This window comes from Molossus molossus, unplaced genomic scaffold, assembly GCF_014108415.1.
Source record: "Molossus molossus isolate mMolMol1 unplaced genomic scaffold, mMolMol1.p scaffold_m16_p_1, whole genome shotgun sequence".
Taxonomy (NCBI): Eukaryota; Metazoa; Chordata; class Mammalia; order Chiroptera; family Molossidae; genus Molossus; species Molossus molossus.
In genome coordinates, this window is record NW_023425344.1 from 46,122,237 (window position 1) to 46,139,711 (window position 17,475).

The window sequence follows — 17,475 nt, forward strand, 5'->3', positions numbered from 1 at the left end:
TGCTATTTTTTATTACTTATGCCTATATTTCTGTTTTTCATTTCTCTCATTTATTAGTCTATATTTAACGAGATTATACCATTTAATATTTTTACTCAGTAAAAATACTGTTTGTGAATTTCTGGAACATAATAGTCAGCCATCCTTGTTCAAGTCTGAATTAGTGTATTTCTTTTATATATGTGATAGTATCAATTATCTTTCTCTTACAATATGAATGGAATCATTGCTGATTTTCTATGCATATAAGAACTGAATTTCTTCAGATACGTCTTGTGCTTCTTTTGTGCCCACAAAGACATCTGGATACTCATCAGAAGTGTAAAAATTCCAACTAGAAGAAAAAAGAAATAGTTATTCTTTCTTTCTCATTTCTGTGATGGATGTATCAAGTTATTTTAGAAAAAAAGATCAGACATTGTTTTTAAAGTGTTTCTCAAATATTTCATAGTTTTCTATCAGTTTTATGTACTCATATTCATTGCATAACTTAATATGTTCAATCAGCATTTAGTGCATGGTTTTATATACATAAAAAGTATATAGCAGAGGTAAAAATAAATCCATAATTTTTTTTAATCCTTACCCAAGGATATTTTTCCATTTATCTTCAGATATAGTTGGAGGGTGGGGGGTGAGGGGTAGAGAGAGAGAGATGTGAGAGAGAGACATAGAATGGTTGCCTCCCACATGACCCCAAATGAGGCTGGGGACTGAACCTCAACTGAGGTACATGCTCTTGACATGAAATGAACCTGCAACTCTTTGTTATGTGAGCTGACGCTCTAACTGCTGAGCCAAACCAGCCAGGGCATAAATTCATAATTTTTATATCCCATTGCGACCAAATAAAGAATTTTTATATCAGAATTTTTTAGTAAGAGTTTCCATATGCATATAATATACCTCTACCTACATACACAAAAATACATATGGCACACCACATTAATTATGATTCAAAGTTTTTGTACAGTGGAACAAAAAATGGATATAATAGATATAACAAATATCCCTTCTATTACATGCAGTTAATTAAAATTTGGCATCCTTGCATGTGTTAAAATGCCTAGCAAAGATTACACATTCATACTCTCAGCCTTCCCTTCACAGGCATCATGGACACCTGAAGAGCACACACACCTGTCTGTGCACAGGCACAAGAGAGAGTTTCAAGTTCAATGTATTATTACCACCACTTCTTTTAACCTCATCTCCTGACTTGGATTAGGCCACAATACATAGAAATACATAGCAAGTAATGTCACACACACACACACACACACACACACACACACTTTTTATTGTTGACACTATTGCAGATGTCCCAGTTTCCCCACCTTTGTCCCCTTCCACCCAGCCTCCCCTTCCCTATCACCATCACTATTATGTTTTAAACTGCTTAGAAAATAAAAATGAAAGCATAAAATTATTCTGCAAACATGACAAACTTTAGTACTATAGCACCTTATTCTCAGAAATCACTTCTAAAGATTCATTTACATCAATTGTTGATAATCCTAGGTCTTACCAGGTAGTGTCTGTGTCATTACTGTGAAGCTAATCCATGATCCAATCTGTTAGATTAAAACACAAGTTAACATTTATATATGAGTAATCTACAGATTTGTTCACTTGTAGCATTAAATAGGCAATTCAAAGCTTCAAGCACAGTAGAAAAACTATAGGTAGAAATTACTTTCCCCTAAATAATTTGCATTAAATATGATTAAGTCACAAGCAAGTCTATAAAATAATATCATATTCATAAGAAAATGGAAGACTGTGTTCCAAAATGTTCAAAAAAATAAAATCTTAAAACATCTCAATATATTTTATATAAAGATTGTAAAAATTTTTTTAAATATAGTAAGTATATGCACAAATATACTTTTTTTTCCCAAAGAAAATTGTGGTAGAAATGTTCCAGTTTTCTAAGCATATAACTTGAATTTAAATCTATATCATAATTTATATCTCTGACTATGCTATATCTATAGATAAAATATTATCATATATTAATCCATAACACAGGTAAATACATAAATGCATACATTTATTATATCATAAAATAAAGTTCAATTATTTACATACATAACAGCATACCTCATAGGTATAGTTAGGACATGAAACCAGGAAAAACATCCATGTGAAGGGGTTATAATTTGGACTTGGAAAACAGGCATTAGTTCCTTTTAGAAAGAAGAGTAAAATGTCAATGATGCTACATATTGCAAATGTGATCATATATTTGTTATATAATTCTAAATTCCCTAGAGCAACTATATACCACATGAAATGTCATCATACATTTATAGAAACCCATTTCACAAATTACTCAGAAGAGAACCATTTTCAAATGTTATGACCTTTTGACTCAAATAGAATAATTGTCACTTGCGGACCATGTCCATAGCTATGTTGCTGGAAAATTACAGAACAGACCATGATAATTAGTTCTTTAAGAGTTTAAATAAAACAATATATAAATGTTACTTCAAATATCATAGCTGCAGTGGCATTGCATACTGAGATTAATAAATGCATTTTAATATTTGCATGCCTCTTCCTATTCTCCTTTAGTGTCAAAAATGATAATTTGGGTTGAGATTATTAAATACTTCAAACCTCTCTCTATTAAATTAGTGAAAGTCCAAAGGAAATCTCATAAGGATGTCACTAATATTAAAAAATTGTAAAAATCTCTCATAAGAAGATTACAGTGAGTATCAATGTAGTTAGTATTCAGAAATACCACCTAATGTGTTTCTGTTCAGCAGTCAGGATTATTATTTAAAGCTCTTATTATTCTTAACGTATTGTCACTTGATTTTTGTTAGTTATTTTTCACCTTTCAAATATTTTTGAGAAATATTTTAGATAACAAATTTATAATGACTTCAAGTTGACCTTTGAGCTGTGGCAGTCATAAAAGTAAATGTGAATTATAATATTACTGTTATTCCCCATAGCAAGATTTAATTAGATAAACACATAAACGAATCTCTTTAGTTAAAATTCTAAAGTCATAAAAAAATGTCAGTATGTTTTCAAAATTGGAACTATTGTTGAAATATCAAAGTAAAACATATATTAGGTCCTGTGCAGATTTTATACACTGCTCATTTCAAGATAGTAATAAATACATATGCCATTTAATATTACAGGTTTGTTGGGTAACATTTATTTAAACATCTTTGGTACCCATATATACATCAAAAGAGATATAATTGAGGAAATGTTCCATGTTATAATAACTGAATATCGAAGTAGGAAGTTGCATACAAGGTAATCCGGGTAAAAGCTACTTTTTGACTGATCAGCTCCTGGAGGTTGTGGATGATCAGGGGTCCACAAATACAAATGTCTTCCAGATATAGTTTGTAGATTGAATAACAATATGACTTGTGACACTGAAAAATGTATATAGATATTGTCTTAAGTGTACATGGTTGCTGTTAATTTTAATAATAGCTTAGTTTAGGCATTACTCATTTAATTCATTCCCACCATGTTTTCTCAACCTACACTTACTATTTTTAATAGATCATCTATTAAATATAAGGCTGAAGATTTTTTACATTACAATGCTGCACCACCTACATTTTTCAAGCATAAACGGTTTATTCCACAACTTCTGGGAGTACCGCAGGTAGGGGACCTTCAGCTGTCGGCCACCCTGTGAGGGAGGTGTGGTTAAGGGAACAACGTCACCTGAGGTTACACTCACTTTTTGGTTTGGTCCTAATTTAGTATTTGATCAATATATCAAATTGATGTCTCAATAGGACAACATTGTTATTTCATCTCAGCTTTATAATGCTCCATCAATTCATCTGAGACTCTCACTGATAACTGTATTGCTCTCAATTTCCTACCCCAACATAATTTCTTTCTTACCATACAAAAAATCACTCCCTAATACACCTCCTGACTGCTAATCTCCATCTCATTATCTGCATCTCAGGAAACTAAACCTACCGTAGTTGACACCAGGAGTAGCCAAAAAGCAGATGCTGGAATGACGTTTTAGAGCTGACTGATCTACTGAAGAGCCTGCAATGAGCACCCCATTATAGATGGTTAGTTCAGAACAGACAGCTGCTGGTTCAAGGGACAAGTGCAAAACCATTTACCAGTGGTGTACTGGGATGTTATACTGGTGGAAAGGAATGCTTCATTTTGCCCAGTGGAATTGAGTGCTGATTACTATCAATGTTCTTGACAAAGGTACCTAAAACTGAAACTGATAATTTACAATTAAAAGCCAACTGTGAGAATTTACAATTAAAAGCCAACTGTGAGAATTTACAATTAAAAGCCAAGTGTAAGAACTAGAGGATCTCCTTGGTACCATAAGAAGAGGCTCTACTCACCTGCTATGAGACAAAGGCTGAGAAAGCTGAAGACCTGGTACAACACTTATCTGTAAGTCTAGTCAAGATCCAAAGAACATACAACACTAATTCAAAGCAGGTCTGCTAAGCCAAGGTTTTGTCCACAAAAATTGTGGAATATGTAGATCTTCATGAACTCCCTGAATCTAAGAATTGACCCTCTTCTCCCTAGTAAAAGCACACCCAGCTTCCTTAAAGGTAGTACAGAGGCTACTATGTTGCAATAAAATCTCCTTAGGGTTTTTTCCCATGACCTTTCTTAACCCCTATACTACAGTAAGATAACATCACACATAACCTACCTGAGGTTGTTCTGAGCTTCGTAAGAAAAAAGGGGATCACTTCCCAATGGAGCTGCAGGGCCCAGCTAGCTTGAACCAGCAGACTATAGGAGAATACACATGTGATTGTATTCTGAGGGTGCTTAATTAGAGGGTAAAATATAAAATCAGGTAAGGGTGGGTTTATTTTTTTGGAGCACCCTCTTGTCCTGCTAAAATGGTACAAACTTACTGACGCACCTCGAAACATGAACAAAACAATAGCCCACAGTAAGGGAGAAAGGAGTATTATAATTCCCATGGCAGACAGGGAAAGTTATTAAGTGGCTTAGAAAAGTAGGAATCTTAAATAGGTAGTCTCTATAAAGCTGAAATCGGAAGACCCTTTACATAGGAAGACATCGTTTCCTGTGCTCCATATTCCCATATTCTTACCAGTGCCTGGGAGGAACCAAAAAATACATCATTTTCAACAACTACAAGAATGTGTTCATGAAAGGACACCACCTTCACTGAGATTTGAACTGGCTTGCTGCAGTACCGGGATGACTGGAAGTGATATCTCTTAGAATTGGGATGAGCAGTAGTGATAGTGATTGGACTAAAGGAGCCCTTCATCTCCCTCAAATAGAAGCCAGGTCTAGTTTCAGCACCTTATTGTCCTAAACCAGAATGAGAGGTGAGTTCAGAAGAAGCTTGATCCACAGAAAGTTATGTCTTGATTAAAAGGACACAATGGAGGCTAGATTGATGGATTTGCGACATTGCTATTTTCTAAATTTAGATAAAGACGGTAAATTAGAGATGAATAGTCAAAAGACTGGGGGCAGCTAGCTCTATAAAAAAATAAAATAAAATAAAAAATCTGTGTTCCTTTCCCAGTTTTGAGACTTGAACCAATTGTAAGACACTAAACTCACTGACGCATGAACAGTCTGAGATCCCAGGAAGAAAGATCCTATATCCCAAAAACAAGTATACGTAATGATTCTCACATTCCCTCACTAAAATAACTTCCCGAAATCATCTGTGGTAATTTGTTTGGTGGCCTGTACCCTAGTGGAAGTAGGGTATTACTACCTTTCAAGCACTGTTTGACACAGTGTGTCCTCTAGGGCCAAAGTGGTCATTTTCTCAGACACTGAATTAATATCTGAACTATAGACACTTTGTAGTTTGCACAACTTTCACATTGTTTTCTTGGCCTTTAGGGGAAGAGCTATGCAGCAGGGAAAGCCAAGTGGAAGGTTCTGAAATTGCACCCATGCTTCTGTAAATATAAACCAATATTGCACCCCAGGGGCAGATTAGTGCCACACTTAAGGTATAAGGTGTGCTAGGGCAAGGTTCTAGAACCCTTATATTACCATTTAATTAACGTTTATAGGCTCCACAAAAGCCAGATGCATTTTGGAGGATGACAGTGGAACACTGTAAATCTGATCAAACATTATCCACTGTTGCAACTAAGATGACCAGATATGGCGTCCTTGATAGAACAGATTCACTCAGGTTTGGGTATATGGACATAGCCACTGAGCTGATAAATGTGTGTGTATTTTTATTGTTATTAGAAATGGCGGTCAGAATAGAGTATTTTTTCTTAAAATGGACAATAGTATACATTTTCAATTTTTTTTCTAGGACCATATTAGTAGTCCCATCCTCTGTCATAGCTCAAGGAAACCCAGACTGGTTGGACATCACACTGGAAATCACACTCTTGCACTCTTATCAGTAACATCACGCTGTTCATACTGGATGAATAAGAAATGGCTGGCATGTTGGAGGCTTTATTAAGATGTGTGGTTTACAGGAGGGGTGGGTTAGCTAACAAGTAGTATAACGTTTTAGGGGCCCATCATCAGTAAACTGTTTAAAGGCCCAATGATCATGCAGTATCACCTCCAAAGTCAGAGGAAATATACTGCAATTTGCACTTCTCACTATTAAAGAGGAAGCAGAATGACTTGCAGGCCTCTTCCATTAGGGAGGGATTGTATTACACACCAGGGAAATCTGCTCTGAACCATACACCATGTAGCACAAAAAGCTACAATAATTTAGTAGTGTTTAAGTCCGAGAACTGCAGCAGACTCAAGTTTTAGTGGAAGCACTTCTGCACTTGGGTAAACTCTCTATATTAAACCTATCGATGGTGGGGAAAGATAATGTGTGGAACGTATGGCAAGCCAGTAGGATCATCAAGATGCTGAACCCTGGTCTTCTGGAGCAAGGCCATGGCATTTGCCATGGAGAATTATGGTTATTTGAGACAATAGTCCTGGGATGCTACCGAATTGTGGTAAAGATTCAGATAGTATTCTAGGGACACCAATGTCCATATGGTCTTAGCTGCATTATAAGCTGAGTTCCATTAGGCATAAGTCATAGGTTGGGTGAGACCAGAAATAATGCATTGTAAGATAGAAATGGTATATTCAGACAACAGGGTACAAGCAAGCTGCATTGGCAGGTGTTGTAGACAACCACATCGTTCCCCACTGTGGAACCAGTGTGTTCTCTTTAACTCACATACGTGGCCACTTAGTTAGACCTTAAGCCCAGTTGAAAACTGAGGAAGAGCCCGAGCTTATTTCAGAGATGAGTTGGCTGGTACATGGGTATAAACCAGAAATGCATGAAAGCTACATACAGTCACATTCAGGAATCACCTTGCAAGACAGTAATGTGGGGTGTGGGGTTCTCCCAATGGGCAGAGTTTCTGGAGTTGAAAAAGATGTGTTGAAGGCTACACTACACATAGAATCACATGCTGTGCCAAATGGACCAACAGATCAGGAATGTCCATGAATATAAGTGTAGACATGAAGCATGTAGCTCTTTTTCACCTGTTAATGCCCAACAAGAAGCATCTATAATAAAAGAGACAATAAAAAAAGGTAACTCAGTCAGTCAGTGTTGGCCAGCCTCTGTCATGGATTTCTCTGCTGATGGGAAACGGGTACATGAGTGGAGTATGGTGGCAGTGATGGAAGCTATGTTTGGGCTCCATGGCATGGGTGCCCACTTACCAGGGCAGATCTAGCTCAACTGCTTCCAAGTCTCCAAATGCTAGCGATGATGAACAACAGTAACACCATAATAATCCACAGTTTCTCCTGGAGAATAATTAGGTTATTTAATGGACCCCATTTATACTAAAAGAGGGCAGCAATTCATATTGCAGGAAAAGACACATACTCTGTGGATTTTTTTTTTTTTTCTAGGCAAAAAAATAAAATCCAATTAACAATGCAGAGAAGATTAAATTGGCATCTGATTTCTTAAGGGCAGTGATTTTAAACCTTTTTCATTTCATGGCACACACAAACTAATTACTAAACTTCTGCAGTATACTAAAAAGAGTACTTTTTGACAATCTGACCAAAGAATAAAAAAAGGTATACTTTTGATTAATTCATACCAGACAGCTATTGGTGTGTTGGCTGTTGTACTTTTTTTATTTCAAAATCGAAGGGAAAAGAGGTCATGTCCCCTGACTAAATTGTTAGGTAGTGCAGGTTTTAAACATTCTTGTGGCACACCAGTTGGAGATCACTGCTCAAGAGCAACATGGATACTGGATATGTAAACACACACACATTCACACACACGCATGCAAAGTATTTCTTTCACGAATAGTTTCAAAGTCATGTTAGATTTTGAAAATATGTGTTAATTTTTTTTTCAAGTAATGACACCTGCAGATTACTATGCTAAACAAAAATAAGCCAGTTAAAGAAAGACAAATATCGCATGATCTCACTTATACGTGAAATCTAATGAACTAAATAGGTCCAGTGGCATGGATGCATGGAATAGACTGACAGATCTCAGAGTGGGGGGGTGAGGGGAACAGGAAGAGATTAACCCAATAATTTATATGCATAGCCCATGGACACAGATAAAAGTGAGGTAAAGGCCTGGGGTACGGCAGGGCTGGGCGGAGTGGGGCAAAGGGGGGAATGGGAGACATCTGTAATACTGTCAACAATTTAAAGAATGCATTAAAAAATAATAATAATGACACCATTTTCCAGATAGATGAGGAAACTTGAGCAAGATCACATTGTTAGAAAGTCAGAATCAAGACTAAAATATGCGATATTTATAACTTTGTCAATGGTAGCATTATAATAGGATTGTATTGCTTTGTGTCTACATAAAATAAAATAAAAATTTAATTAGACTACCAGATTATCATCTGGTGTTTCATCATATACATCCAAGGAGAATTCAGTAGATCCATGAATTTGGTTCAGATAAAAAAGACATTCTATCTCTTAATAAAACATAGGCTTTAATTTTTTGCAAATGCAAACAACAAACCACAATAGTATTTGCTTAATCTGTTAATTTTTTTCAGCCAAGAAAGTGCAGATATTTTTTTTTTTTATTATTATTTTTTTTTTATCCTCACCCGAGGATATTTTTCCATTTTTTGTACAGAGAGAGTGGGAGGGAGAGAGAGGAAGGGAGAGAGAGTGAGAAACATCGACGTGAAGGGACACATCGAGTGGCTGCCACCCGCACGACCAACCAGGGCTGGGGACAAACTGCAACCGAAGTACGTGCCCTTAGCGGGAACCGAACCCGGGTCTCTCCGGACCGCAGGCCGACACTCTAACCGCTGAGCCAAACTGGCCAGGGCAGTGCAGATATTTTTTAAAAATGTATTGGTTAATCCTCACCTTAGGATATTTTTTTCATTGCTTTTTAGACAGCTTAGAAGAGAGGGAGGCAGAGGGAGGGAGAGAAAGAGAGCAAGAGAGAAACATTGATGTGAGAGAGACACATCAATTTGTTGCCTCCTGCATGTACTTCAACTGTGGGGACAAACATTGAACCTGCAACCCAGATATGTGCCCTTGACTAGGAATTGAACCTACTACCCTTCTGTGTGCAGGCTGACAGTCTAACCACTGAACCATACCCTCTAGGGCAGATATTTTCTTTCTTTTTTTTTTTTTTAATTTATTTTTGTTACAGATGTTTCTCCTTTGCCCCGCATTGACACCCTCCTCCTGATCCCGCCCCCTCACCTACAAAGGGCAGATCTTTTCAAATTTTATTAGAGTTGTTTTAAATATTACCATATATAATTACATAATTTATAGTCATTGATTCTCAAAAAAGTTGTTATTACAGTGTTATTTAATGTTGCAATAGGAAGCATATTATTATATTACACCATTTTTCATGTATTTTCAAATATTCTAATATAATAAATTTCATGTGTAATGCTACGTATTTTATTATATATAAAAATTATCCTGAAAAGTGTTTCATATGCTTCACAAGACTACCAGAAATGTTCAAGGCAAGAAAATGTTAAGAAATTCAGGTAGAAATTAAAACACACTTATAGAGACAACTATACCTCTATATTTTTAGCTGGACTGATCACAACATGAAGCCCAAATTTTGACCATTGCTATTTGAAATATACAATTCATTTATGTCTTGTATAAATAAATATTTGCAAATCCCTACCTATAATTGAACCTGACTGAGAGGATTCATTTACCCAAAATATCTTTAAATGATATAGACTCTAAATTTTTTCTAATATCTTTGACTAACTACCAAATTTCAAATGTTCTCCCAGGCATTGCTTGTATCAATCACTGTGCAAATTAGATCAGGACTGAGCATTAACCTAAGTAATCTGGATATTCATCAGTGGATTTCATAGTGCTTTACTTTTCAATCATGTGTTTACTTTATCACATTTTAGAGTGAGATATTTGTTTGACATGTTTGGGGAGGAGTTTGGGTGTGTTCATGCAAACTTTATTTTAGAGAAGACATTATTAGGGTACATGATTTAGTTCAATTATTTGGAAAACTGAGGCATTAAAGGTTAAGGATTGAGTCATATCTTATGTTTCCAACTATTGCTATTCACCATTCAAAAATTGTTTTTTTTTTAAATTATGTATAGGCCCAGCCAGTGTGGCTCAGTGGATTGATCATCCTCCCATGGACTGGGAGGTACCTGTTTGATTCCCAGTCAGGGCACATGCCAGGTTGTGGGCTAGATCCCCGGTAGGGGGCGTGGACGAGGCGGCCGCTCCATAGTTCTCTCACATCAATGTCTCTTCCTCTCCCTTCCTTTCTCTTAAAAAAAAAAAAAAAATCAATAAAAACTTATTTTTAAAAAATTATGTAGCCCTGGCCAGTTTGGCTCAGCAGTTAGAGCATCGACCTGTGGTCCAGAGAGACCCGGGTTTGGTTCCTGCTAAGGGCACATATCTTGGTTGCAGTTTGTCCCCGGCCCTGGTTGGGTTGTGTGGGTGGCAGCCACTAGATGTGTCCCTTTCACGTCGTTGTTTCTCTCTCTCTCCCTCCCACTCTATCTGAACAAAAAATGGAAAAATGTCCTTAGGTAAGGATAAAAAAAAATGATGTATAGTTTGTGTACAATATTATATTGGTTATATTAGTTTCAGGTGTACAATATAGTGATTCAACATTTTTATAATTTACAATGTGATCACCCCACTAATTCTATAATTTTCTGTCACCATGTAAACTAATCACAATATTATTGAATATAGTCCCTTCCCCATCTCACTTGTACCCCACACCCTTCCTAATGATAGCCACCCCTTGGTCTCTGTTTCTGTGAGTCTGTGTTTTAGATTCCATATAAGTGAACCATAGAGGATTTGTCTTTCTATTTAAGACTTTTAAAAACAATAATTAACATAATTTACTCTAGAGAAGATTTTTTAAAAAGGCATGGGGACTAACCTGTGTGATTGGGATGAGCCAATACTACATTGATGAAATGATTTCCAGCTTCACAAATCTGCAAAATATTTTATTTTTTAGTGTGATATACCTGTGCCTCTTAAAAATGAATTCTGCAGCGATATAACTATGTATGCAACATATTAATCCCAAGGATTCAATAGATATTTTATTACTCTCATGTGTAAGGAGAAGAAATTTTGCATCATAATAATAAAAGGTGTGCACCGGCACATACAGAATCAAAATAATGTCACAATAAGTGAGAAATTCTGAAATTCTTGACTGTTTAAGTCAGTTCAAATTGCCTGATGCATCAAGTTGTGTTGATTACATGTTTTGTACTTGCTACAGGGGATACATTTTTATTTCATGAAGAGACAAGTCATGATGCTGAAGATAGACTTGACATAGGTTTATATATTCTAAATTTATTAATGCAGTAGCAACCCTCCCACTACAAGATTGGTAGTTTGATTCTCAGCTGATTTCAGGTCAGTTTAGAAAACCTGTTGTAAGTAGTATTGTCCTACAGACACTAGCTGCTCATCTGTCATCTGACCCCTTGCTCATGTATACTCTGCTAGTTGTCCTTGTTAGTAGACCACTATGAACCTCTAAGAAGCTCAAGACTTAACAACATCTCCTGGGGTTTATACTCCAAAATTGCTACATGTATCCTAAGAATATAAGACCTTTTTCTTTGGCTGGTATATACCCCTTATCCTATTTAACACCAAGTATGTATTCAACATATAAATACGATGGTATTAATAAATGCCATGTTATCCAAAATCTTTAATATTTAGAGTCATTTAATTTTCACTGTAATATATACCTTTTACTCAGTGCCTTTAATGCTTTTAATTTGTTAAAATATAACTGATTTTGTTCTTTTTTTGTTTAATTATTTTTGTATATATTTCTTCACATATAACATTATTCCTATAATTGTGGAAGATGCTCCTAGTTTCTAAAGTTATTGAAACTGCAAAGATAAATTTTGCATTTTCTGATAATAATTTTATAGTTGACATTATTTATGTGTTAATATGTTTAAGAGTGTTGAGCTTTGGGTTGGATGGACTTGTGTTAGAATGCAGTATATTTCACTGATTCTTTGTTAGAGATTAAGTGATTTAGATATTTGACATTTCATTTCTTCATCCAATGCTAATATTAACTCCTGTCTCATAGATATTTTATGATGATTACATAAAATCAAGTATTGTTATAAAGTGTACTTGTAATAAAATAAAAGTAAAATGACATCATCGACAGAAACTTCTTCAGAGAATTAGTCTGCATCTCACTTCTCTAAAGTTCTCTCACACATTGTCAACACTATTAACAATTAATTACCAAAATGATTTTTATGTCTGTTCTTCCTATTTTTTGCTTATCTCTAAGTCCACACACCCTCTCATACATATTTTTTATCACTCACAGTGCCAAACACAAAATGGGATATATTATAAAATGTTAATAAGAAAATTAACCTACCAAATCTTTGTGAGCAAATTATATATCAGAAAATAATGGTTTTCCTTCTGGTAAAACACATTTACTTTGTGATTATCAATATTTTATACTCATTCAACCATCAAAATATTTTTTCTTCCTACTTACCTCAACAGAACTAAACATTAAAAAAATAATATTCTATCCAAAATATGAACCATGAATAAAATAACATTTTGATTTTAGTTAGATCAGTTGAGCAGCCTTTTAGTAATGTCATAATTTCTTTTTTTAGGTGCTCTTTCCCCAGCCCAATCAGTAATTATAGTGCTGACATGATTATCTGTATACATTTTGGGTACAGGGAGGAAAAAACAAAATAAAACATAACAATATAGATAATATAGATATAGATGATATGCAGATAGATAGATAGATAGACAGACAGACAGACAGATAGATAGACAGATAGATAGATAGATTTAGAGATACTAAGTTTATCATCAACTTAATTCCCTAGTGGACTTTTTTCTTTTTTTTAAATTAATTTGTTTTTGTTACAGATGTTTCTCTGTTTTTCCCCAATAACACGCTCATCCCATCCCCCCTGCCTCATCCCCCCTTTGTTGTCTATGTCCATTGATTATGCATACATGCATATAAGTTATGTGGTTTATCTCTCCCCCCGCAACCCCTCTTCCTCTGAGGCTTGTCAGTCTGTACCCCACCTCTATGTCTCTAGGTCAATTTTGTTCATCAGTTTGTTTAATTCATTATATTCCACAAATAAGTAAGATCATGTGATATTTTTCTTTTTCCGTTTGGCTTGTTTCACTTAGCATAATACTCTCCAGGTCCCTCATGTTGTCTCAAAGGATAAGAGATCTTTCTTCCTTATAGCTGCATAGTGTTCTATTGTGCATATGTACCACAGCATTTTTATCCACTCACCTTCTAATGGACACTTGGGTTGTTTCCAGATTTTAGCTATTGTAAATAGTGCTGCTATGAACATGGGGTACATATATTCTTTCTCATTGGTGTTTCAGGCTTCTTAGGGTTTTTTCCTAGAAGTGGAATCACTGGGTCAAATGGCAGTTCAATTTTTAATTTTTTGAGGTAACACCATAGTATTTTCCATAGTGGCTGCACTGGTCTGCATTCACACCAGTCTGCATTCCCACCAACAGTGTACTAGAGTCCCCTTTTCTCCACACCCTTGCAAACACATTGTTTGATGCTTTGTTGATGGCAGCGATTCTGACAGTTGTGAGGTGATATCTCATAGTTGTTTTAATTTGCATCTCTCGGATGATTAGTAATGTTGAGCATTTCTTCATATGTCTCTTGGCCACTTGTATGTCCTTTTCGGAGAGGTGTCTATTTAGGTTCTCTGCCCATTTTTTAATTGGGTTCTTTCTCTTCCTTTTGTTGAGTTGTATGAGTACCCTATATGTTGGAAATTAACCCCTTATCTGATGTATCATTGGCAATTAAGGTCTCCCATATAGTGAGATACCTTTCCATTTTGATGGTTGTTTCTTTTGCTGTGCAGAAGCTTTGAGTTTGATGTAGTCCCATGTGTTTATTTTGTTTGTTTGTTTCTCTTCCCTTAGGTGTTGTATCAATGAAAATTCTGCTGTGTATGATGTCTGAAATATTGTTGCCTATATTTTCTTCTATAATTTTTATGGATTCATGAGTTACATTTAAGTCTTTCATCTATTTTGGGTTTATTCTCTTGTATGCTGTAAGTTGGTGTTCTAGCTTTATTTTATTGCAAGTCTCTGTCCAATTTTCCCATCACCACTTATTGAAGAGACTGTCTTGACTCCACTGTATGCTCTTGCCACCTTTGTCAAATATTAATTGAGCATATTGTCTTGGGTCAATTTCTGGGTTCTCTATTCTGTTCAATTGATTTATCTGCCTGTTCTTGTGCCGGTACCAGGCTATTTTGATTACAGTGGCTCTGTAGTATAACCTGAAGTCTGGTAATGTGATCCCTCCTACTTTGTTCTTCTTTTCAAGATTGCTGTGGCCATTTGGGGTCTTTTTTGATTCCATATAAACTTTTGGAGTGTTTGTCCTAGTTCTGTGAAATATGTCATTGGTATTTTGATGGGTATTGCATTGAATCTATAGATTGCTTTGGGTAGTATGAACATTTTAATGATGTTAATTTTTCCAATTCATGAACAAGGTATATGCTTCCACTTTTTATATCTTCCTCTATTTCTTTTTTCAATGGCCTGTAGTTTTCTTTGAAGAGGTCCTTTACTTCTTTGGTTAAGTTTATTCCTAGGTATCTTAATTTTTTTGCTGCGATGGTAAATGGGACTGTTTTTTAATTTCTTTTTCTGTGATTTCATCATTGATGTATAAGAATGCCGTCAATTTCTTGAAGTTAATTTTGTATCCTGCTACGTTGCCAAATTCATTTATTTACTCTAGTAGATTTTTGATGGAGTCTTTAGGGGTTTCTATCAGCAATATCATGTGATCTGTGAATAATGACAGTTTCACTTCCTCTTTTCCAATTTCCCCCTTTATTTTTCTTCATGTCTAATTACTGGGGCTTAGACTTTCAGTACTATGTTAAATAATAGTATAGAAAATGGTCATCCTTGTCTTGTTTCGTTCTTAAGAGGAATGCTTTTAGATTTTGCCCATTGAGTATAATGTTGGCTGTAGGTTTTTTATATATGGCCTTTATTATGTTGAGATATGATCCCTCTATTCCCACCTTGCAGAGTGTTATCAGAAATGGGTGCTTGGTTTTGTCGAATGTTTTTCAGCATCTATTGATATGATCATATTGTTTAAATCTTTCCTTTTGTTTATGTGGTGTATCACATTTATTGATTTGCAAATATTGTACCATCCTTGCATGACTGGGATGAAACCCACTTGGTCATGATGAATAATTTTTTTTTGATGTATTGCTGGATCCAATTTGCTAATATTGTGTTAAGGATTTTGGCATCTGTGTTCATCAGGGATATTGCCTGTAGTATTCTTTCTTTGTAGTGTCTTTATCTGGTTTTAGAAGTAGGATTATTCTGGCCTCATAAAATGAGTTAGGATGTGTTTCGTCTTCTGGATATTTTTGGCATAGTTTGAGGAGAATGGGTATTAGATCTTCTCCTGTGAAGCCATCTGGGCCTGGGCTTTTGTTTTGCTGGGAGATTCTTAATTACATCTTTAATTTCCTTCATTGGTATTGGTCTGTTCAAGTTTTCTATCTTTTCCTGGTTCAGTTTTGGAAGGCTATTTGTTTCTAAAAATTTGTCCACTTTCCCTAGATTGTCTAATTTGTTGGCATACAATTGTTCATAGTATGTTTCGATGATCCTTTGCATTTCTGGTGTGTCAGTTGTGACTTCTCCCCTTTCATTTCTGATTTTGTTTATTCTTTTTCTCTTTTTTGTTTGTTTGTTTGTTTCTTGGTGAATCTGGCTAAGGGTCCATCGATCTTGTTTATCTTTTCAAAAAACCAGCTTATTTTTTCACTGATCTTTTGTATTTTTAGTCTCTATGTCATTTATTTCTGCTCTGACCTTTACTATTTCCTTCCTTCTATTAGCTCTGGGTTTTTCTTATTGTTTACTTTATAGTTCTTTAACTTATAGGGTTAGAAAGTCAATTAGGAATTTTTCTTTTTTCTTGAGGTAGGCCTGTAGTGCTATGAACTTCCTTCTCAGAACTACTTTTGCTGCTTCCCATAGATTTTGTGTTGCTGTGTGTTCATTTTCATTGATTTCCAGGAAGTTTTTAATTTCTTCCTTAATCACCTTAGTAACGCATTTATTGTTCAATAGCATGCTATTTGGCCTCCAATTGTTTGAATGTTTTTGTGTGTTTTTATTGTAATTGAGTTCTAGTTTCATGTCATTTTTGTTTGATATAATTTCAGTTTTCTTGAATTTGTAGACACTTGCTTTGTGTCCTAACATGTGGTCTATCTTTGAGAATGACCCATGCGCACTTGAGAAGAATATATATCTACAGCTTTGGGGTAAAATGTTCTATAAATATCAAGAAAGTCCAACTGATCTATTTTATCTTATAAGGACCCTATGTCCTTGTTAATTTTTTGTCTAGAAGATCTATCCAGTGTTATCAGTGGCGTGTTAAAGTCACCCACTATGATCATGTTGCTTTTGATCTCTCCCTTGAAATTCTCCAGAATTTTTAAAATATATTTTGGTACTCCTGTATTTGGTGTATATATGTTTACCAGGGTTATATTCTCTTGGGACTGATCCTTTTAATATTATGTAGTGACCTTCTTTGTCTCTTATTATGGCCCTTGTTTTGAAGTCTATCTTGTCAGATATGAGTATTGGTACACCAGCTTTTTTTTCATTTCCCTTTGCTTTGAAATTTTTTTTCCATTCCTTCACTTTCATCTTGTGTGAGTCTTTTGTTGTGATGTGGGTCTCTTGTAGACAGCATATATACGGGTCATGTTTTTTTATCCAATCAGCTTCCCTGTGTCTTTTGATTGGAGCATTTAAGCTATTTACATTTAAGGTAATTATTGATAGATAGTTATTAGTTTTAATTTTAATTTTATG

The 17,475-nt window shown here is 35.2% G+C and overlaps 1 protein-coding gene across 1 annotated transcript in view; it reads right to left on the bottom strand.

The window, feature by feature from the left end:
- Positions 1-206: 206 nt before the first annotated feature.
- TECRL (trans-2,3-enoyl-CoA reductase like) overlaps positions 207-17,475 on the bottom strand; it is a 90,841-nt gene continuing 73,572 nt past the window's right edge. Inside the window, exons 9-12 of the mRNA XM_036245848.1 lie at positions 11,435-11,492; positions 2,104-2,189; positions 1,529-1,574; positions 207-334 (exon numbers count right to left, since the gene is read on the bottom strand). Coding sequence (XP_036101741.1) covers positions 207-334; positions 1,529-1,574; positions 2,104-2,189; positions 11,435-11,492 — 318 coding nt within the window. The remainder of the gene's footprint in view (positions 335-1,528; positions 1,575-2,103; positions 2,190-11,434; positions 11,493-17,475) is intronic.